A 17,975-nucleotide genomic window follows, 5' to 3' on the forward strand; every position below is an offset into this window, starting at 1 on the left:
GTCACATTTATACAGACTGGTTCCACAAAACACTTTTTAAATGTGCATTTCTTTAATCTTTAAAAATATACACAGGATAAGCCATGTGTTTTACATAGGAATACACACATTAACAAAGCATTTCTTACAGTTTTCCAAAACCCTATTATATCAGTCTGAAATTTATAAATTAAATACACCAGAACTTTTTAAGTTAAAATGGAATCCCTGAAACTACTGGGTATGCTAGATTTTTTTCCAAAATCAAATGACAGAGAATATGAATATGGTTTGTGTTAAATAAGGTTTATTGTTAGCTTTATTGCCTATAGTCTATAAGATGCAACTTTATTGTGCCTTTGCAAACAGGATACATTTCTTAAAAAACTGATCAAAATTTTCCATACATAGAGCTCTATATGATAGATTACAGTGCAACACTATTGTTAATTATAGAAATACTACAGAACCCAAGAGCACAGGGTAAGCAAAAGAAATACAATCCTGAGCCATCTGAACAAGATGATTTGATGAATCCTTTTAGTGTAAGTTTAGAAAACACAGAGGAGAAAAAAAATACATGCACACTGCAGTCATGAGCAAATACATCAAATACCTGTTCCTTGCTAGACACAGGTGGGGACAATGGTGAATTTCAGACACATGCACACTCACCCTCCCATCTTCTCTTGCTTCCCTCCCATCCACAATACATCCAACTCCCGCCCCTTACCAGAAAAAATGATCAGGCACTAAATCCTAGTGAACCCACATCTGCCTTGCTAGAGGACATAAGCAACTGCTAAAATTAGAGTGTAGGTCCTCACCCATAATATGAAACAAATCATGTGCTATAAGCCAATTCCAGCTGCTTTTGCCTCTTTGGAAATAACTCACTACAGTTTAAAACTGTAGAGGGAAACATCTTGAAAACAGAACTGTTTTCTCTCCCTATGTCTTGAAGTAAAATCAACAGCAGAAAACTCGCCCTAACACTAATTGCCTCATCTGTTATAAAATACATTTTGTCATTCTATTTTTTGGTATTTATTCAATTATAGTTCAATAAGTACAGTTCATAAAGTTTGTACCTACTTATGGTAAACACTATTTTACCACATAAAACCCACCACAGTTGGACAGGCTTATGAAGCACCAAACCTTCTACATGTTCCGTGCTAACATTCCCTCAAGACCCCAGCATTCTAGCGTTACCGAAGAGAATGTACGCAGAGTTCAGTAATGAAAGGTATTTGGTTTGTGTCTTCACCTTACATATCCTAATGATGAAATTAACCAAACCATGCCTCTATGCCTTCCCTGAAAATAACCTGAGTCTGCTGACTAAGCTGACTGACCTGCTTGATAGTCAGTCCACTTAATCAGAGGTTGGGCTGGAAAACCAGAGGGCTCATGTCTACCAAGCAGCCTGTCTTGTGCGGATAACCAAGAATCCTTGGATTTTGTAGTACGTACTGTCCCAAAGGCTAAAACAACTGAGATGGAAATAACTCACAGTATAAAGAGTACTAAACTTAAACTGTGTAACCTGTGGGACTACCTAGACAGAAAAAAGGATCCTCATTCCCCACATAACTTGATGTGGGTCTTAGTGTCTCTGAATACGTCACGTCAGCTGCTACAGAAAAAAAAATCAAAAGATTTACTTTGTAAGTTTCTTATCTTCAATTAAATGTTCATACACTTGTAAATCACTCACACACCCTATGAATATGAGGTGGCTCTTCAAAATTTTTTAAATCAAGAGGCACCAATACCCGTTCATTTATGTATTACAAATCTCATATAATCACCACTAAAACAACAGAAAGGGAATCTGTGATGATCACACAAAGGAGAAAAAAAGACCAAAAGACAACCTTAGCCACTGTGCTTCAGACTGTACTTGAAGCACAGATGCTCTGGCTAAATCAGAATCTAAGGATCTAATAAGGTTTTATTGGTTTAGCATAGTCTCATGGCCTTTGTCCATGACTGTTAAATGGAAATGGTTCCTAAAGAATTCAGGAAACCACTCTGAAAATCTGTTGTCAATGTACATTATAATTAGTCTGACTGTAAAAAACCTTGCCTCTATTGTGACCCCCTACAAGTGGAGGCAGCGTGCGATGGACAGCACCCTCCCACACTGCTGACATTCTTAGCCTCAGCAACGGTATGGTCCTGACACCACAGGTAAAGGTGTTTCTAGGGTAGGAAGGACAGCATCTTTGGTTAAGGTCTGACTTCTTCAAATCTACCTCTTCTTACATTTAATCACCAATAAATTTTAAGTCCACTCATTGAAAGGTCTTATAAGACATAATTTTCACATGAAACTGGTAGATCAAGAGTTTCAAATTTTTGGCCCTAACCCTGCCTAGTAGGACTACAAGGACCTTGCACAGGAAACTGTAAAGTCAAATGTTTCAGTTAAAACGTATTCTTTTATTCTTTATAAAGTTCCATGAACTGCACACAAAACTGTCAGCAGGATCCTCAACACTGGGAAAGGGACAGAGCAGAGCTCTGGCTTTGTCCTTGAAAGTGGTCCAAGCCAACTATGTGAAGTGTCTGGCTGCCAAAATATTTACCACCAGCCTCTAGAGCAACATCTCTATCATTCAAACCTTACATGAAGCCTAAATGCTTCACAGGTGTTTGAGGTGGAAAGGTGAGAATAGTGAATAAAGCTGAATCTGGCCTAGCGAGAAAAAGGTAATTAAAAAAAGACACTCTGGGTTTTAATTCAAAAGGAAAAATATATAATAAACCAGTTTTACATCCTTGGCCAGAGCAGCGCCTAGAATTCTCTACCGTCACTGCTTTAGTGGAGCTACAGAGACCTTTAGAGAAGGTTCCAACAGGAAAGCAGAAACAAAGGGCAAAAAAATTGCTGTGGGGCCAAAACTGAGGTCAGACAAAGCAAGCACTATGAGCAGGCCAATTGCAATTCCTGGCTATCCCACAGTAGCCTCAATGTGTGCCTGCCCACATGCAGCAACTAAGTAGGGCTTTTCTGCAGCACCCTCTTCCTTTCCAAACCCATCCCAGCTCTCCCAAGTACACACTTCAAGATAAACTATCCAGGCTGGTATATTACTGCAAATGTTGCCACTTACCAAGTAACTTAGCACCAAATCTATTATTGCCCTCCCCCCAAAACTAAGTCAACTGTATAGTTCAAAATATGAAGTGTCACAGTTCTCTTTGCTTCTGTGTTTTCTTCTTTCATTTTCTCATGAAAGTTTTCCTATATTGATGGTCAGTTTCATGTCAGATGTAATAAAGTTGCAAGATATTTGGTGATTTCCATAGAACATTCTTCTCATAATGAAGTAACAATGGGTTTAAGTCAGAATTATGTCCACAGAAGTCTTTTCCATGTAGTTCATCATACAGAGACTCTTACACATGGCTATTTCTGGACAGTGCCTTAAATGAAAATACCTCACAGGAGAAAAGATCGTTATCTGTATCCATTAGAATAATACACAGATTCACAGTCAATGAGATGATACACTGTGCAGAAGAGAGGCATTGAAGAGTATACTATTCAAATACAAAAACAGCAATAAACATATTCTGCACTACAGAAAATTTGCTAGCTTCTAACTTTAAGGATTTTAGGACTGGAACATGCTTTTTCCCTTCCAGATACACAATGTTTGATGCTGGTGCACATATATACACACACACACAACACTGTGTCTGCAATGATGTACAAATGAAATAGATAGCCGAGTCCTGAAGCAGATTTCAGAAACTAGGGCTATCAAGACCAAGAGAGCAAGTATCAACTTAACACTTCTAACTTGAGAAGTTCATTTTATTGAACACTTTTAAAACAAGCACCTCTTGGAAATAAAATCAAAGAAACAAGTACTCCTTCCACTCTATTCTAGTGGAAGACTTCTCACACCAACCTGCCAAATTCATGATGGGATTTAAACAGACAGCCCGCTGGGGCTGCAAGCAGAACTCAAATGCATGTCTGCTGACTTCTTGGTGACAGCTGGAGCAGAGGAAAACATCAAAAAGCAAATTTGAAATCTATCACAGCTTTCTTCCTTAGGCAAAAAAAAATGCAAATTAGTTTTATAGCCACAATTCAGTTTTTCCAACTTCTTCTGAAGAGTTTTCATTTAATTATGTATATGTCACAGGAAATAAAACTTTTCACAAACATTCTCAAAGCTTACAATTGTTGGAAAAATGACAAAAGTAAAAGCAGGAGAAATATTAAACACATGGCAGGGAGATCAATTTCTGTTTCTGCTCTTAAAAAGTAAAAAAATCACCATTTAATTAAGTACAAAAACCTGCATTGAATGACAACTGCTGGTGTATTTACTTGATCAAAAATGAAGACCAAGAATATAATAAAGCCCTGTGATAATATTTATCTGGAGCACTCCCCTCGGTGTGTGTACACTAAAATGTTGGCAAAGTTTCTGGAGCATTAGCTTATATAAACACGGGAGTCCTTGGTTAGCTGCATTAAATGGAACGTTCTCTTCTGAAATGCGCCCCCAATTCAGTTTCACTTACAAATTGCAAACTAAAGATATTTCTTCAGAAAAATATCTGTTTGGCATCTCCTGGACTTTGTTCCATTGGACAATATGGACATTTTAATCTAAAGACAAGAAAACATTGGATCAAAGAACAGGATCAGTAACGAGTATTCAATTTTCAGTAAGTTATAGAAAATAATTGTGTACACACACACACACACACACACACACACACACACACACACACCTGTATTTTCCTTTGAGGGTTAACTGTTTTTCTTACAAAGAACAGTTTCGTTTTTAAGGGTCATAAATAAATACCATCCAAGACAGACCCTAAACTGACAGGCTCTTCTTCAGTGTCAATCAATGAAAACCAGTTTGTAAACAAAACCAAAAAAAAAACTGTTCTGAAAGTTGCTTTTGGGGTTTAAGAAGTAAATTCAAAGTTTATTCTCCAAGGCTTGGGTTGCACCTATCTATAAATGAGTTTCAAAGGCACTGATCACAGCATCAGCTCAAGTGCAGCACATCTGATGCCAGCTGCTGAGCCGACAAGGCATGCAGACTACCCAGAGTGGCCTTACATGCCTCCAAGTGGCACATAAACTGGCATGGTCTGAACCAAGATCAGTATCTGACTGCTAGTCACTACTGACCTGCAGTATCGGGGTCTCTGTGTGGCCTGGAAAGGGCACAAACAGCTTCATTACAATGCCAGGGCCTTCTTCCAAAATAAAGACTACCATAATGGGTTTGAGATTAACTACAGTAGAAAATGCTCTAGCTGCCTCAGCTAAACAGGCTTTCGAGACTGTCTTTAAAAGTTGGGCTCATTATATGTAAATATTATAAATGTAATTTATAAAATTTATAAATTTATAAAATGTAATTTATAAAATATAAAAATATAAATGTAATGCCAACTGCCCGAGGTCTGGTGGAAACACACATACGACGACCTTGGTCACTACACATCATAACTACTAAGGTAGGACAACTTGAGGACCTACTGTGTGCCAACATTATCCTTTGAACCAGCAATTCCAATTCTATAAATTTATATATCACACACAGATAATTCACTTTATAGTAACAGTTAAATGCTCATCAATAGGGAATTGGTTAAATAAATTATATTTCCATATGGCAGAATTCTCTGCAGCTTTAAAAAAGAATGAGGATTCTTTCTGTAGCATATAAAAGATCTCCAAGATAAATAATTAAGTGAAAAAAAGCAAAGCTCAGAGCAGTACACAGTATGCCATCATTTGTGTAAAAAGGGAGGTGTTGGGGGAAAGACAACATACCACTATCCAAAAAAGTGCTGGAGATCATGCTTATTAACCTAATCCTCAAATTCACAAACAAATTAAAAAGATCAGATACCACCCACTATGCCAAATGAATAGCTATGAAATCTATTTATTTCTAGATTCTAAGCTACATTTATTTATCCTCATTACCTCTTATCCTCCCACTAAGTTCCCAAAGACATTTTTTTTCCCAGCAATTAAAAATCAGACACTTACTTGCTACCATTAAACATTTTATTCAGGGCATCTCTTGATATAATATGACCACAGACCAATTTCATGGGTGGATTATTATCTGTTGTTTGCTGACGAAGAATAGGACAGGCAAATATAGAGTGGTACCAGCACTTTTTGCCAAGGTCCACTTCAATCTGTTAAAAAAAACAGGAAAGAAGGCTCATGTTTTATTTCAAAAAACCCATCCACATGTTAACAAACACTCTGCAACAAAGAACATTTATACAACCTACTCATCTGAAGGTAGCACTTTCTATAGCACTCTATCAACTCAAAGATGGAGAAACTTAGAGATTCAAGTATTACTCCATAATTCGCAATTAACCTTCAGAATTATTTCTAACACCAGCTTTCAAACCAATTCCACATCTGCCAATAAAGGTAAGGCAGTGCTCTAGAAGTCACTCTTGAAAATTTGTCAGGATATATATAAGAGCAAGACCACTTACGCACTTAACTAGGGGGATAACATTCAGTGTAGTAATTCCTTTAAAAGCTGACTCAACAAGATTTACTTCTGTGTGAGCTTCAAATCAGAGTTTCCCATGTTTTTGGTATAATGGTCCAGAGAACCCACCTGAAACAAGTTTCAGCTCAAATTCAGCTGGACTATCACAATCTGTGTATCAGAGCCTATGGCACTTACACCTTATTTCTCTTTGCAGTGAACATAAACAGCTATGAAATCAACTGGCATGGCAGTTAGCACATGACAGAGGCTCTACACGTCAGGCATTTGTTTTCTTGACTTCTAAATCTGAAAAGGACATTGATAACCTAAGAGTCTATTCTCAAGAAAGCGTATAAAGTGTAACAGAATAATCCAGAGAAAAAATGGCCAGCCAGATCATCACCTCCAACTGATTTGTGACCTGACACGCAGGCTTTAGGTAAACTCAGATTTTGTTATGCTCTGTTCTAGCGCAGAGTGTCAGAGATGCTTACAGCGTTACTGGGAAACTGCCAGATTCTAGCAGGCAGCTGCCCCAGCAAAGCAAGTGAAGGTTCAAGTTCCTTTCCTTTGCTCCAATGAGCAGCAGCCAAGCAGGGGTGCTGGCTGTGGCCTGACCACACTCAGGACTGGGAATGCACCTGCACCTTTAATCAAGACAGATCTCTGAGGAGAAGCAACCAACCAACAGACTTACCAGCTGAAGAACAAGGTAGCTGCAGAAAGCTGCGCACAAGTGTGACAAAAACGTAGCAAAAAACTAAATGGCATACTTTCACCCTTTAGGGTCTGTGACACAATTGTGACAGGAATGCTAATTCCAGTCAGTTTGGGTGCCTACTGTCCAAGGTCTGGTGGAAACACACAATGACGCTGGTCACTCCACATCAGAACTATGAAGGCAGCACAACGTGAGGACTTACTATGTGTCAATATTATGCTAAGCATACCTATGTTCTCTCTGGAAAGATAGGATGATCCCCATTTCAGTTTGTCTACTGTATTGCAGAACACACTGCATGCTACAGTACCCACCCTCCCCACTTGTTTTCCTTCAATAGCTTTCACTGCCACTGTCAAAATATTAAGAAAACTCCTCCAGTGCCTCCAAAATGTGCTAGCTCCCCATTTCTATTGCTTAATCATATCTACATATACATAAAAAAATCCCTGTTGAATGGCTACAATAAGCATTTTAAACCCTTAACATCCTAGTTCTTCTAAATGCAGGAAAGGCAAATAACAAATAGAATATGAAACTCACAGGTAATTCATCTTTCTGGTTCCAAACTCCAGTGCACTGCCTCTGTTCGATCACTGCTTTGATATTAATTAAAGCTGGGAGTGCCACACAACCTGCTGAGAAACTGGGAGAGCAGAAGAGAAAATGTGTCAGGCCAGATGTCAGACAGCGTGGTCTAAGATGTCAACTCCTCCAGACTCCATATGCAGAGGGCCCTGGCCACTGGACAGAGTACACAGCCCTCTGCTTTATAAACTAGCGCTACTCCCCCCCAAAAAATGTTTCAAATTTTATAAAACCACCGGGTTTTAATGGGCCCTGCCTATCTATCATTAATGACATTCAGAAACATTTTCCTGCATGGTTCCTTGTAGATGTGAACCATTTTCCTATCCACCTTGGAAGTGCTAACTTCCCAGACATGGAAGTGCAGGCAGCGCTGAGTCCCTCTTCAGGACTGTCCTCGGTTGAAAAAAGCCACATGACCAGGGTCCTATCTGATGGCTGGTCATGTGAGGATACAAAAGCCCAGCCCTATAGCCCCAGTTCGGGACAACTCCACAGTCCCATGTAGCAACAGAGCTTCTCAGGGATGGGCTGAGGCCTCTGGTAAGAAAGCATCACAGTCCAACTTTTCCTTCTGCCTAATCCTGCTTTCATTTCCCACCACTACTCCCCACCCCTTGGAGGCTGATCCCAATAAACTTCTTGCATGTCAGTCTTCATACATTTCAGAGTCTTTTCCCCAGAGAATCTGCCTTGCAGTCTAGCCGTTCATTATAATTAACTCCATGAGAGTTTCCCACGCTCAGATGGAACACCCTATATGGAATGCAGATTGTACCTTGTCTCGTATCCCACACAATCCCCGGCACATATAAGGGATTCAAAACAATTGATGAATTAAACAGAAAGGCTAAAAAAGTCATTTTCTTAAAACAGATTCTTAAACCTTTTGGTGTCAGGTTCTCTTTATATGCTTAAATAGTAAGGATCTCAAAGAGTATTTGTTTTTGTGGTTTACATCTATCATTACTGTATTGTGAACTAAAACTGAGAAATTTAAAAATATGAATTCATTTAAAACAAACATCATGTTATCATAAACATTATAAAAAATAATTTTCCAAACAAAAATAAATTTGTGAGAAAAGTGACAGTTTTACATTTATACAAATCTATTGAATGCCTCATTTAATAGAAGACACATGTATTCTTTTCTTAAATGTATAGTTGACAGAGTAAGTTTCAGGTGTACAACACTGACTCTGCATTTATTTTAAATTATGAAATGCTCACCACAATAAATGCAGCTACCATCTGTTACCATACAAAGTTATCACAGTATTACTGATTATATTTCCTATGCTGTACTTTTCAGGACTCATTTTATAACTGGAAGCTGTTGTACCTCTGTTTCCCCTTCATCTCTTCTCCCACTTCCCCCTCCCTTCTGCTAACCATCAGTTTGTTCTCTATTAATGAGTCTGTTTCTGGAGTTTTGTTTGTTGTTTTGTTTTTCAGATTCCACATATAAGTGAAATCACGTGTTATTTGTCTTTGATTTATTTCACTTAGCACAATACCCTATGGGTCCATCCAGGTTGTTGTAAATGGCAAGATTTCCTTTGCTTTTTAGGATTAATAGTTCACTATATATTGTACACAGATCTTCTTTAGCCATTCATCTATCAATGGACTCTAAGGCTGCTTCCATATCTCGGCTATTGTAAATAACACTGCAGTAAACCTAAGGGTAATATATCTTCAAATTAGTGCCTTTGCTTCCTTTGGATAAATACTCAGGAGAGGAATTGCTGGATCACATGGTATGTTTTTAATTTTTTGAGGAACCTCCCTGTTTTCCAAAGTGCCTACACCAGTTTACATTCCCACCAACAATGCACAAGGGTTCCCTTTTTTCTACATCCTTATCAACACTTGTTACTTCTAGTCTTTTTTAGACACTAGCCATACTGACTAGTGTGAGGTAATATCTCACTGTGGTTTTGATTTGCATTTCCCTGCTGATTAATGATGTTGAGCATTTTGCATGTGCCTGTTGGCCATAATATGTCTTCTTTGGAAAAATGTCTATTCAGTTCCTCTGCCCATTTTTAAACCGGACCTTTTTTCTGGTGTTGAGTTAGTATGAGTTCTTTATGCATTCTGGACATAAACTTATCAGATACATGATTTGCAAATGTCCTCTTCCATCGAGTCGGTCGCCTTTTCATTTTGCTGATGATCTCTTTTGCTATACAGTTTTTTAGTTTGATGTAGTCCCACCTTGTTATTTTTGCTTTAATGTCTCTTGCCTAAGGAGACATATCCAGAAAAAAAATGCTAAGGCTGAGTCCAAGAGTTTACTGCCTGTTTTCTTTTAGGAGTATTATGGTTTCAAGTCTTACATTTAGGTCTCTAATCCATTTTATTTTCATGTATGGTGGAAGAAGAGAGATCTAGTTTCATTCTTTTGCATGAAGCTATCTAATTTTTCCAGCACCATTTATTAAAGGGACTGTCTTTTCCCTGCTGTATATTCTTGCCTTCTTTGTCATAGATTGACCATGCATATGTGGGTTTGGACTGTCTAATCTGTTCTACTGATCTATGTGTCTATTTTTATGCTAGTGCCATACTGTTTTGATTAGGTCTTTTGTGGTTCCACATAAATTTTAAGACTATTTGTTCTAGTTCTGTGAAAAATGTCATTTATATTTTGATAGAGATTGCACTGAATCTGTAGACTGCTTTGCATAACACAAACATATTAACAATATTTTTAATTCTTCTAATCCTTGAGTATGGTATATGTCTATCTTTCCATTTATTTGTGTTGTTTTCAATTTCATCAGCATCTTATAGTTTTCAGAGTACAGGTCTTTCACCTTGGTTACATACATTACTAGGTATTTAACTCTTTTTGGATGCAACTGTAAATGGAATTGTTTTCCTGATTTCTCTTTCTGGTAGTTTATTGTTAGTATATAGGAAAGCAACATATTTCTGTGTATTGATTTTGTATTGCAAATTTACTGAACTCATTTATTCTAATAGTTTTTTGGTAGAAACTTTACTGTTTTTATATAAGTATCATGTTGCCAGTAAATAATGGTGATTTAGAAAAAACAAAGAAAGAAAAACAATAACAACAAAATAATAATGGTGATTTTACTTCTTATCTATTTGGATGCCTTTTACTTCTTTTCCTTGGCTGACTGCTATAGCTAGGGTCTCCAGCACTATGTTGATTGAGAGTGGTCAGAGTTGACATCCTTGTCTTCTTCCTGATCTTAGGAAAAGCTTTCAGCTTTTCATCAAGTATGTTTGCTGTGGGTTTGTCATGTATGACCTTTATTAGATGAGGTATGTTACCTCTATACCCACTGTGTTGAAGAGTTCTTATCATCAACAGATGTTGAATTCTGCCAAATGCTTTTCTGTATCTCCTGAGATGATCATATGGTTTTCAATCTGCCCTTTTGTTAATGGGGTATATTATTATTGATGGACTTGCAGATACTGAACCATTCTTGCATCTGTAGAATAAATCTCACTTGGTCATGGTGACTGATCCTTTCAATTTTTGAATTTGGTTTGCTAGTATTTTGTTGTGGATTTTACATGTATGTTCATCAGAGACACTGATCTGTCATTTTCTTTTTCTCTGTAGTGTCTTTTTGCCTTGTTTGGGTATCAGGGTAACACTGGCTTTATAGAATGAATTTAGAAGCATTCCTTCCTCTTTATTTTTTGAAATAGTTTAAGTAGGGTAGGTATTAACAAGCTCTTCTTTAAATGTTTGGTAGAATCCACCTCTGAAGCCATTTGGTCCTGGAATTTTGTTTGTTGGGAATATTTTTATTACTGATTTAATTCGTTACTAGTAATCAGTTTGTTCAGATTTCCTATTTGTTCCTAATTCAGTCTTGGAAGACTGTGTATTTCTAGAAATTTATCCATTTCTTAGTCTAGACTGTCCAATTTGTTGGCATATGACTTTTCAAAGATTTCTCTCATAATCCTCTGTATTTTTGTGGTGTCAGTTGTAACTTCTCATTGATTTCTGATTGAGTCTCTTAATGAGTCTTAAGATTTATCAATTATCTTTTCAAAGAACCAGTTTTTAGTTTCATTAATTTTTTTTTCCTAGTCTCTTTCATTTATTTCCATTCTGATCTTTATTATTTTTCTCCTTTTACTAAACTTTAGGATTTGCCTGTTCTTTTCTTGTTCCTTTAGCAGTACGGGTAAATTGAAATTTTTCTTGTTTCTTGGGGTAGGACTGTATCGACATAAGCTTCCTTCTTAGAATTGCTTTGGCTGTGTCCCAAAGATTTTGGACAGTTATTTTTCTGTTTTCATCTGTCTTCACTTTTTGATTCCATCTTTGCTTCCTTCACTGGCCATTAGTTGTTTAGTGGTGTAATATTTATCCTCCACATTTGTTTTTTTCCTTTTTTTTTTCTTGTAATTGATTTCTAGTTTTATACCACTGTGGACAAAAAAGATGCTTGGTATGATTTCAGTCTTCAATTTATAATACTTGTTTTGTGGCCTAACATGTGATCTGAACATTCCATGGGCACTTGAGAAGAACATGTATTCTGCAGTTTTTGGATGAAATGTTCTTTATAAATCTTTTAAGTCCATCTGGTCTAATGTGTCATTCAAAGTCACTGTTTCCTTACTGATTTTCTATTTGGATAACCTAATTTTGATGTAAGTTGGGGGGTGTTAAAGTCCCTTATTATTATTGTATTACTGTCAATTTCTCCCTTTATGTCTGTTATTTGCTTTATATACCTTAGGTGTTCCTATGTTGGGTGCATAGATACTTAAATTGTTATATCCTCTTGATGGATTGATCCCTTTATCATTACATAATACCCTTATTTGCCTCATGTTAAGAGTCTTGTCCTGAAGTCTATTTTGTCTGATATATAAGTATTGCTACCCCAGTTTTCTTTTCATTTCTATTTGCATGGAATTATCTTTTCCATCCTTCCACTTTCAGTCTACATGTGTCTTTAGGTCTGAAGCAAGCCTCCTGTAGGCAACAGACAGATGGACCTTTATTTTTTATCCATCGAATCACCCTGTCTTTTGATTGGTACATTTAATCAATTTACATTAAGTACTTATTGACAGGCTATGTACTTATCACCATTTTGCTAATTGTTTTCTGGTTGTTTTTGAAGATCTCTGCTCCTTCTCTTTCTCTTCCCTGGTGATTTGACGACTTCATTGTTATGCTTGGATTCCTTCCTCTCTATTTTTTGTGTATCTATTGTAGGTTTTTTGTTTGTGGTTATTTATCATAAAGTTCATATACAGCATCCTATATATAGCAGTTTATATTGGGTTGATGGTTGCTTAAGTGCAAACACATTATAAATTATTCCCCTCTGATTTTATATATGTCATAATTTACATATTTTTGCATATGTACCTAATTTTACTACTTCTGTCTTTTAAACTTCATATTAGCTTTATAAGTGACTAATTGCTGTCTCTACTATATGTTTTCACCAGTGAAAATTTTTTCCTTTCCTAATTTTCTTACTCCTAGCTATGGCCTTTTCATTCCCACTTCAAAGAAGTCCCTTTAACATTTCCCATAAGGTTGGCTTAGTGGTGATGAACTCCTTTAACTTTTGTTTGTCTGGCAAAGTCTTTATCTCTTCTTCAATTCTGAATGATAACCTTGCCAGACAGTATATTATTGGTTGTAGGTGTTTTCCTTTCAGCACTTTGAATATCATGTCACTCCCTCTGGCCTGCAGAGTTGCTGCTGAAAAACAGTCCTATGGGATTTCCCTTATACATAACTGTTTGCTTTTCCCTTGCTGCTTTTTAAGATTCTATCTTTAATCTTTGTGTGCCTTGGGGTGGATGTCCTCGCATTCAACTCGTTTGGGGCTTTCTGTGCTTCAGTACTTGGATGTCTGTCTCCTTCCTCAGGTTAGGGAAGTTTTCAATGATTACTTCTTCAACTAAGTTTTCTGTCTCCCTCCACCTCTGTTCTCCTTCTGGGACCCCTATGATGTGAATGTTGTTTTGCTTGAAGTTGTCACTGAGATCTCTTAGCTCCTCATTTTTTTTCTTCCTTTTGCCTGTTCAGTTTGGTTGCCTTCGGCTCCCTGTCTTCCATTCTTCCATATCACTGATCTGTTCTGCATCCTCTCATCTGCTGTTACTCCCTCTAGTGTATTTTTCATTTAAGTTATTGTATTCTTCAGCTCTGATCGGTTTTTATATTTTCTGTTTCTCTGTGGACATTCCTGCTGAGTTCATCTGCACTTCTCTCTAGTCTGGTGAGTATCTCTTCTACCATTACTTTAAACTCTTTATCAGGTAGATGGCTTATCGCCATTTTGTTTAGCAACTTTCCTGTACTCTGTCTTGTTCTTTCATTTGGAACATATTCGTCTACTTTCTCATTTTGTCTGGCTGTGTTTGTTTCTATGTTGTTATTAGATAGGTCACCTTTGTCTCCTGGTTTTGAAAGCAGTGGCCTTAGAAATGTAATAAATCCTGGCCCTCAGAAGAACCAGGTGCTCCAGGGTTTTCCTGCGTGGGTTGCAAGCACCCTCCTCTTGTGCCTGAACCACAACTGCTGCGAATGGCTGGTGGGTGAGGCCAGCCCTCTGCCTGGCTGTCAGCAATGGCTGGCACTACTGGTTTGCTATACTCACTCCCAGTGCTGGCTGGAAGGCTCAGCTGCCATCCCTGCTGGTGCACTGGTAGACAGGGTCAGCCCTAAGCTGACTGCCAGCAATGGCTGGCCAGACTATTGGTGAGCTTGCTGCTGGGAAGGGGTTTATTCCCAGCAAGGCTGCCTGAGAGGCCCTGCTATATCTGCTACTGGGTGTGCTGGCTGGTGGGGCTAGCTTCTCCCCTCCCCCAGGGTAGGAGACACTTCAGAGGGGTAAGGCTTTGGAGGAGGTGCTGGGGCTAGTGGGTTGGATGGGGAGAATCTGCAGGGAAACGCTGGGGTGGGGCAAGCAGTGCTGGCATAGTTAAGTGGAGAGTGTCAGAACTGGCTCCTGCAAATGTCCAGCCAGCTAGGCTGAGGGAGGACAAGAAAAATGGTGCCCTCCTCCCCTGGAGGACTCTCCTTATCAATCCCTGCCCCTCTGGCACATGCTGAAGTTAATCAATATATCTCCATGCATAACTCAGGTGCTTTGTAAACTGTTGCTTCTGCACTGGGCCTCAGACAGATGGGCACAGAATGCTGGCCTTCCAAGAGAAAAAGACTCAGCCTCCCACAGCCCTCCAACTCTCTCAGAGTTAAGCCCCAGTGATTACCAAAGCCAGACATTATGGGAGCTCATCTTCCCGGTGCAGAGCCCCAGGACCAGGCATGTCAGGTGTAGGGCTTTATCCCCTTACCTTCTGTGCCTTGCTCCCTCCACTTAAGGGTTAAAGTGGGGGAAGAGTTTGGGTGCCAGTCAAGGCTCTGCCCCTTTTACCCTTCTTGATGTGGACTTCTCTTCATAATTAGCTATGGAAGATCTGTTCTAGAGTCTTCAAGTCATTTTCAGAGTGAGTTGTGATACATGTAGTTGCTGCCTTGGTGTGTACATTGGAGGAGGTGATCATAGTGACCTTCTGGTTCATATTCCCAGAATCCTCTGGATTCTTTTATCTCCCTCTGCAGATAATCTGTAGCAATGTTTTCTTTGGGTTGAAACAAATGAAAACAATCTAGCCTTACACAAATATGTAATAATTTAGTTGCCTCTTGAGATAATTGTGAATTTTTGTGTGTATATGATGGCTGTCTTTAATGCCACACCAAAACTCAAGTAGTAGTTTCTTAAAGGTTAGTAGCAGAGTGGACTCAGAATCCTTACCACTTAATTTTTATACCCTGCTACATTAAAATCCAATGGTCTGTCTCATACATTGATCTTTCATTACTCATGCATGATTTTTTAAGTTCTTACTGAATTATGATCTTCCAAGAGCTAACATATTATTCTACTGTGCATTATCTAAAAAAAAAAAAGAAATTCATTAATATCACCGATCTCATTAGGAAAGTCTTTGAATACTGGAGACATTCAAGCCCACAGTGGTGGGTACAAGTTCTCCAAAATTTCTATTTTAGTTTAAAATCCTGAATTTTATCATTGTGGCAAAAGATAGTGTCAGTTGTTTTCCTTGACGTGACAGCCTCACTTCATTTGAGAAAAAGGCTGCCCGAAATCTAAGTGTGAATAACTGCAGTTTGTCTTCTAGTGATCCTTCCTTCCAAGTAAAAACTGTGTTTCATGAAAAAACTAGTTTATTAATGCACAACTCGAGCAACACATAGGTGCTTCTTCTTGAGACAATTATCATACTTTGGCAAGAAACTGAGGTACTGTATGTGAACTTCCCTTTTTGTCACACAGAGTATTAAGAAGATGTGTACTCAAAGGTAGAGGTTTAATAAAACTAGTAATTTTTAATGTTTTGTCAATAACATTTATAAGTAAAACTAGCAAGTCTTAGGCTCCAAGTGTGCTGTGTTGAGAAACACAGCGGGTCCTTGTGGAGTCTGGGACCACTGCACCTGTCTGTGCTGAGGCTCGAGCAGCTTAATCCACTGTTTTTGTACCACCTGCAAATGTCAGCACCGTGGGGAAAAAGTTCTTCGGGACCCATAGAGGTTCAGAGCCCATACTTGGGAGAAATGTTGCTCTAAAACTGTTCCACTGCCAGTTGTGATGGTCTCTTGAAAATACCAACTGCATTCTTTCTCAGAAAGACAAACATTCTTTTGGCCTTAACATCAAGAACTAGACAAAAAATTAAGAACTGCCTAATGTAGTGCATATTTCAATAATAGGACCAATTTCCGTACCTGACACTGAGAGGGGACTCCACGGAGAGCCCCAGGAGGGCACAGGCATCCCGTGTGAAGATGTCACAGATGTCAGCCCACTGGTTTGCATCGAGCAAGTGAACATATGGTGAGTTCTCAATCCCTTGTCTCAGATACACGAGGCTCCCCATCAAAACCTGAATGTCTAAACAAAAGCAGCAGCAATTTGGGGTGTGAATTATTGCACCTGAAATACAGCTGGCTTGCAGGTAACAGGCTGAGAAAGGCAAGAATTCCCCAACTAAAATAGCCTAACTGAATTTATTGATGTCTTTTAAAATTCTGGTCTTTAAGCTTGGTTTTGCTCTTCCTCCTAAAGTAAAGCAACAGCATAGAGAGAAAAAGAAAGTACTAACTACTGATGGAAATGCAATGTCTTTTCTGGCTTTAATGTTTTAGTTTTGTAAAGAAAAAGCTCTGAAAGTGATTATGACCTACAATTGTTTTAGCTTATTAGTAAATACAAACTAGGTCTAGGTTAAGATTACCTTAAATGTCTATAGACCTGGTAGCTGTAGACCTGTCCCAAACAGGAAAAAGACTCCAGTCTCACCTTTTTGATGATTTAGGGCAAACGGTTGAAAATTTTTAGCATATTGTAATGCCTCTCGCTGATTTGTAGTTCCACCCATTAACAAGCTAATAAAATACAGTCTGTGTAGCTTAAATTCCAAGGAGCTGTTTTGGGCTATGAGCATTTCTCGGTTTGATACTGCCCATCTAAAGAAAAAATAAGAAAGATTTCAACAGTAATTAAGAGCAAGGTGTGTTGAACATTGTTTGAAACCTAGTAACATGGAAAAAGGGTTTGGTCTGCCATCTTGTGGACACCAATGGTAACATCAATCCCTAGGTCCAGAGAATGTTGTAAAAATAAACATTAACTGTACACTACGAGGACCTTCAGCCAGTGAAAGAAATAAGTATTAAGTCAGATGACAACTACACATTTAATAAGGTTTACACCAAGACAAGACTGTCTCTAATAAGTCACAAGATATATTCAGAATTGTACAAGGTCATACTTCGAAGCAAGGATCAGCCATGAGATTCACCATCGAACTGCTGACATCTACTACTATTTTCCTGTTAAACTGGCAAAACATATAAATAAAGAGCAAGATTCTCAAGGGGAACCATCTACTTTTATACTTTTGTTAGGTACATTTTGTGCTATGCATTTCAGGATTAGAAACAATAAACATAGGTATTTACCCCCAAGGTGCTTTCAGTCTAATTAGGCAGATAATACTACATAAATATCATATGGCACACTACAATGTGCCAAAAAGATTTGTACGAACCAATAATGCCAATGAGGGTAGGACCAATTTCAGTTGAGTGATCCAAA

General features: G+C 38.2%; 1 protein-coding gene across 1 annotated transcript in view; it reads right to left on the reverse strand.

The window, feature by feature from the left end:
* Positions 1-30: 30 nt before the first annotated feature.
* Positions 31-17,975, reverse strand: part of RMND5A (required for meiotic nuclear division 5 homolog A) — a 72,725-nt gene continuing 54,780 nt past the window's right edge. Inside the window, exons 5-9 of the mRNA XM_017672220.3 lie at positions 17,178-17,344; positions 16,604-16,769; positions 7,765-7,867; positions 6,029-6,183; positions 31-4,618 (exon numbers count right to left, since the gene is read on the reverse strand). Of these exons, the coding sequence (XP_017527709.1) occupies positions 4,555-4,618; positions 6,029-6,183; positions 7,765-7,867; positions 16,604-16,769; positions 17,178-17,344 (655 nt within the window). The 3' untranslated portion in view covers positions 31-4,554. The remainder of the gene's footprint in view (positions 4,619-6,028; positions 6,184-7,764; positions 7,868-16,603; positions 16,770-17,177; positions 17,345-17,975) is intronic.

The sequence above is a fragment of the Manis javanica genome, chromosome 1 (genome assembly GCF_040802235.1).
Source record: "Manis javanica isolate MJ-LG chromosome 1, MJ_LKY, whole genome shotgun sequence".
Taxonomy (NCBI): domain Eukaryota; kingdom Metazoa; phylum Chordata; class Mammalia; order Pholidota; family Manidae; genus Manis; species Manis javanica.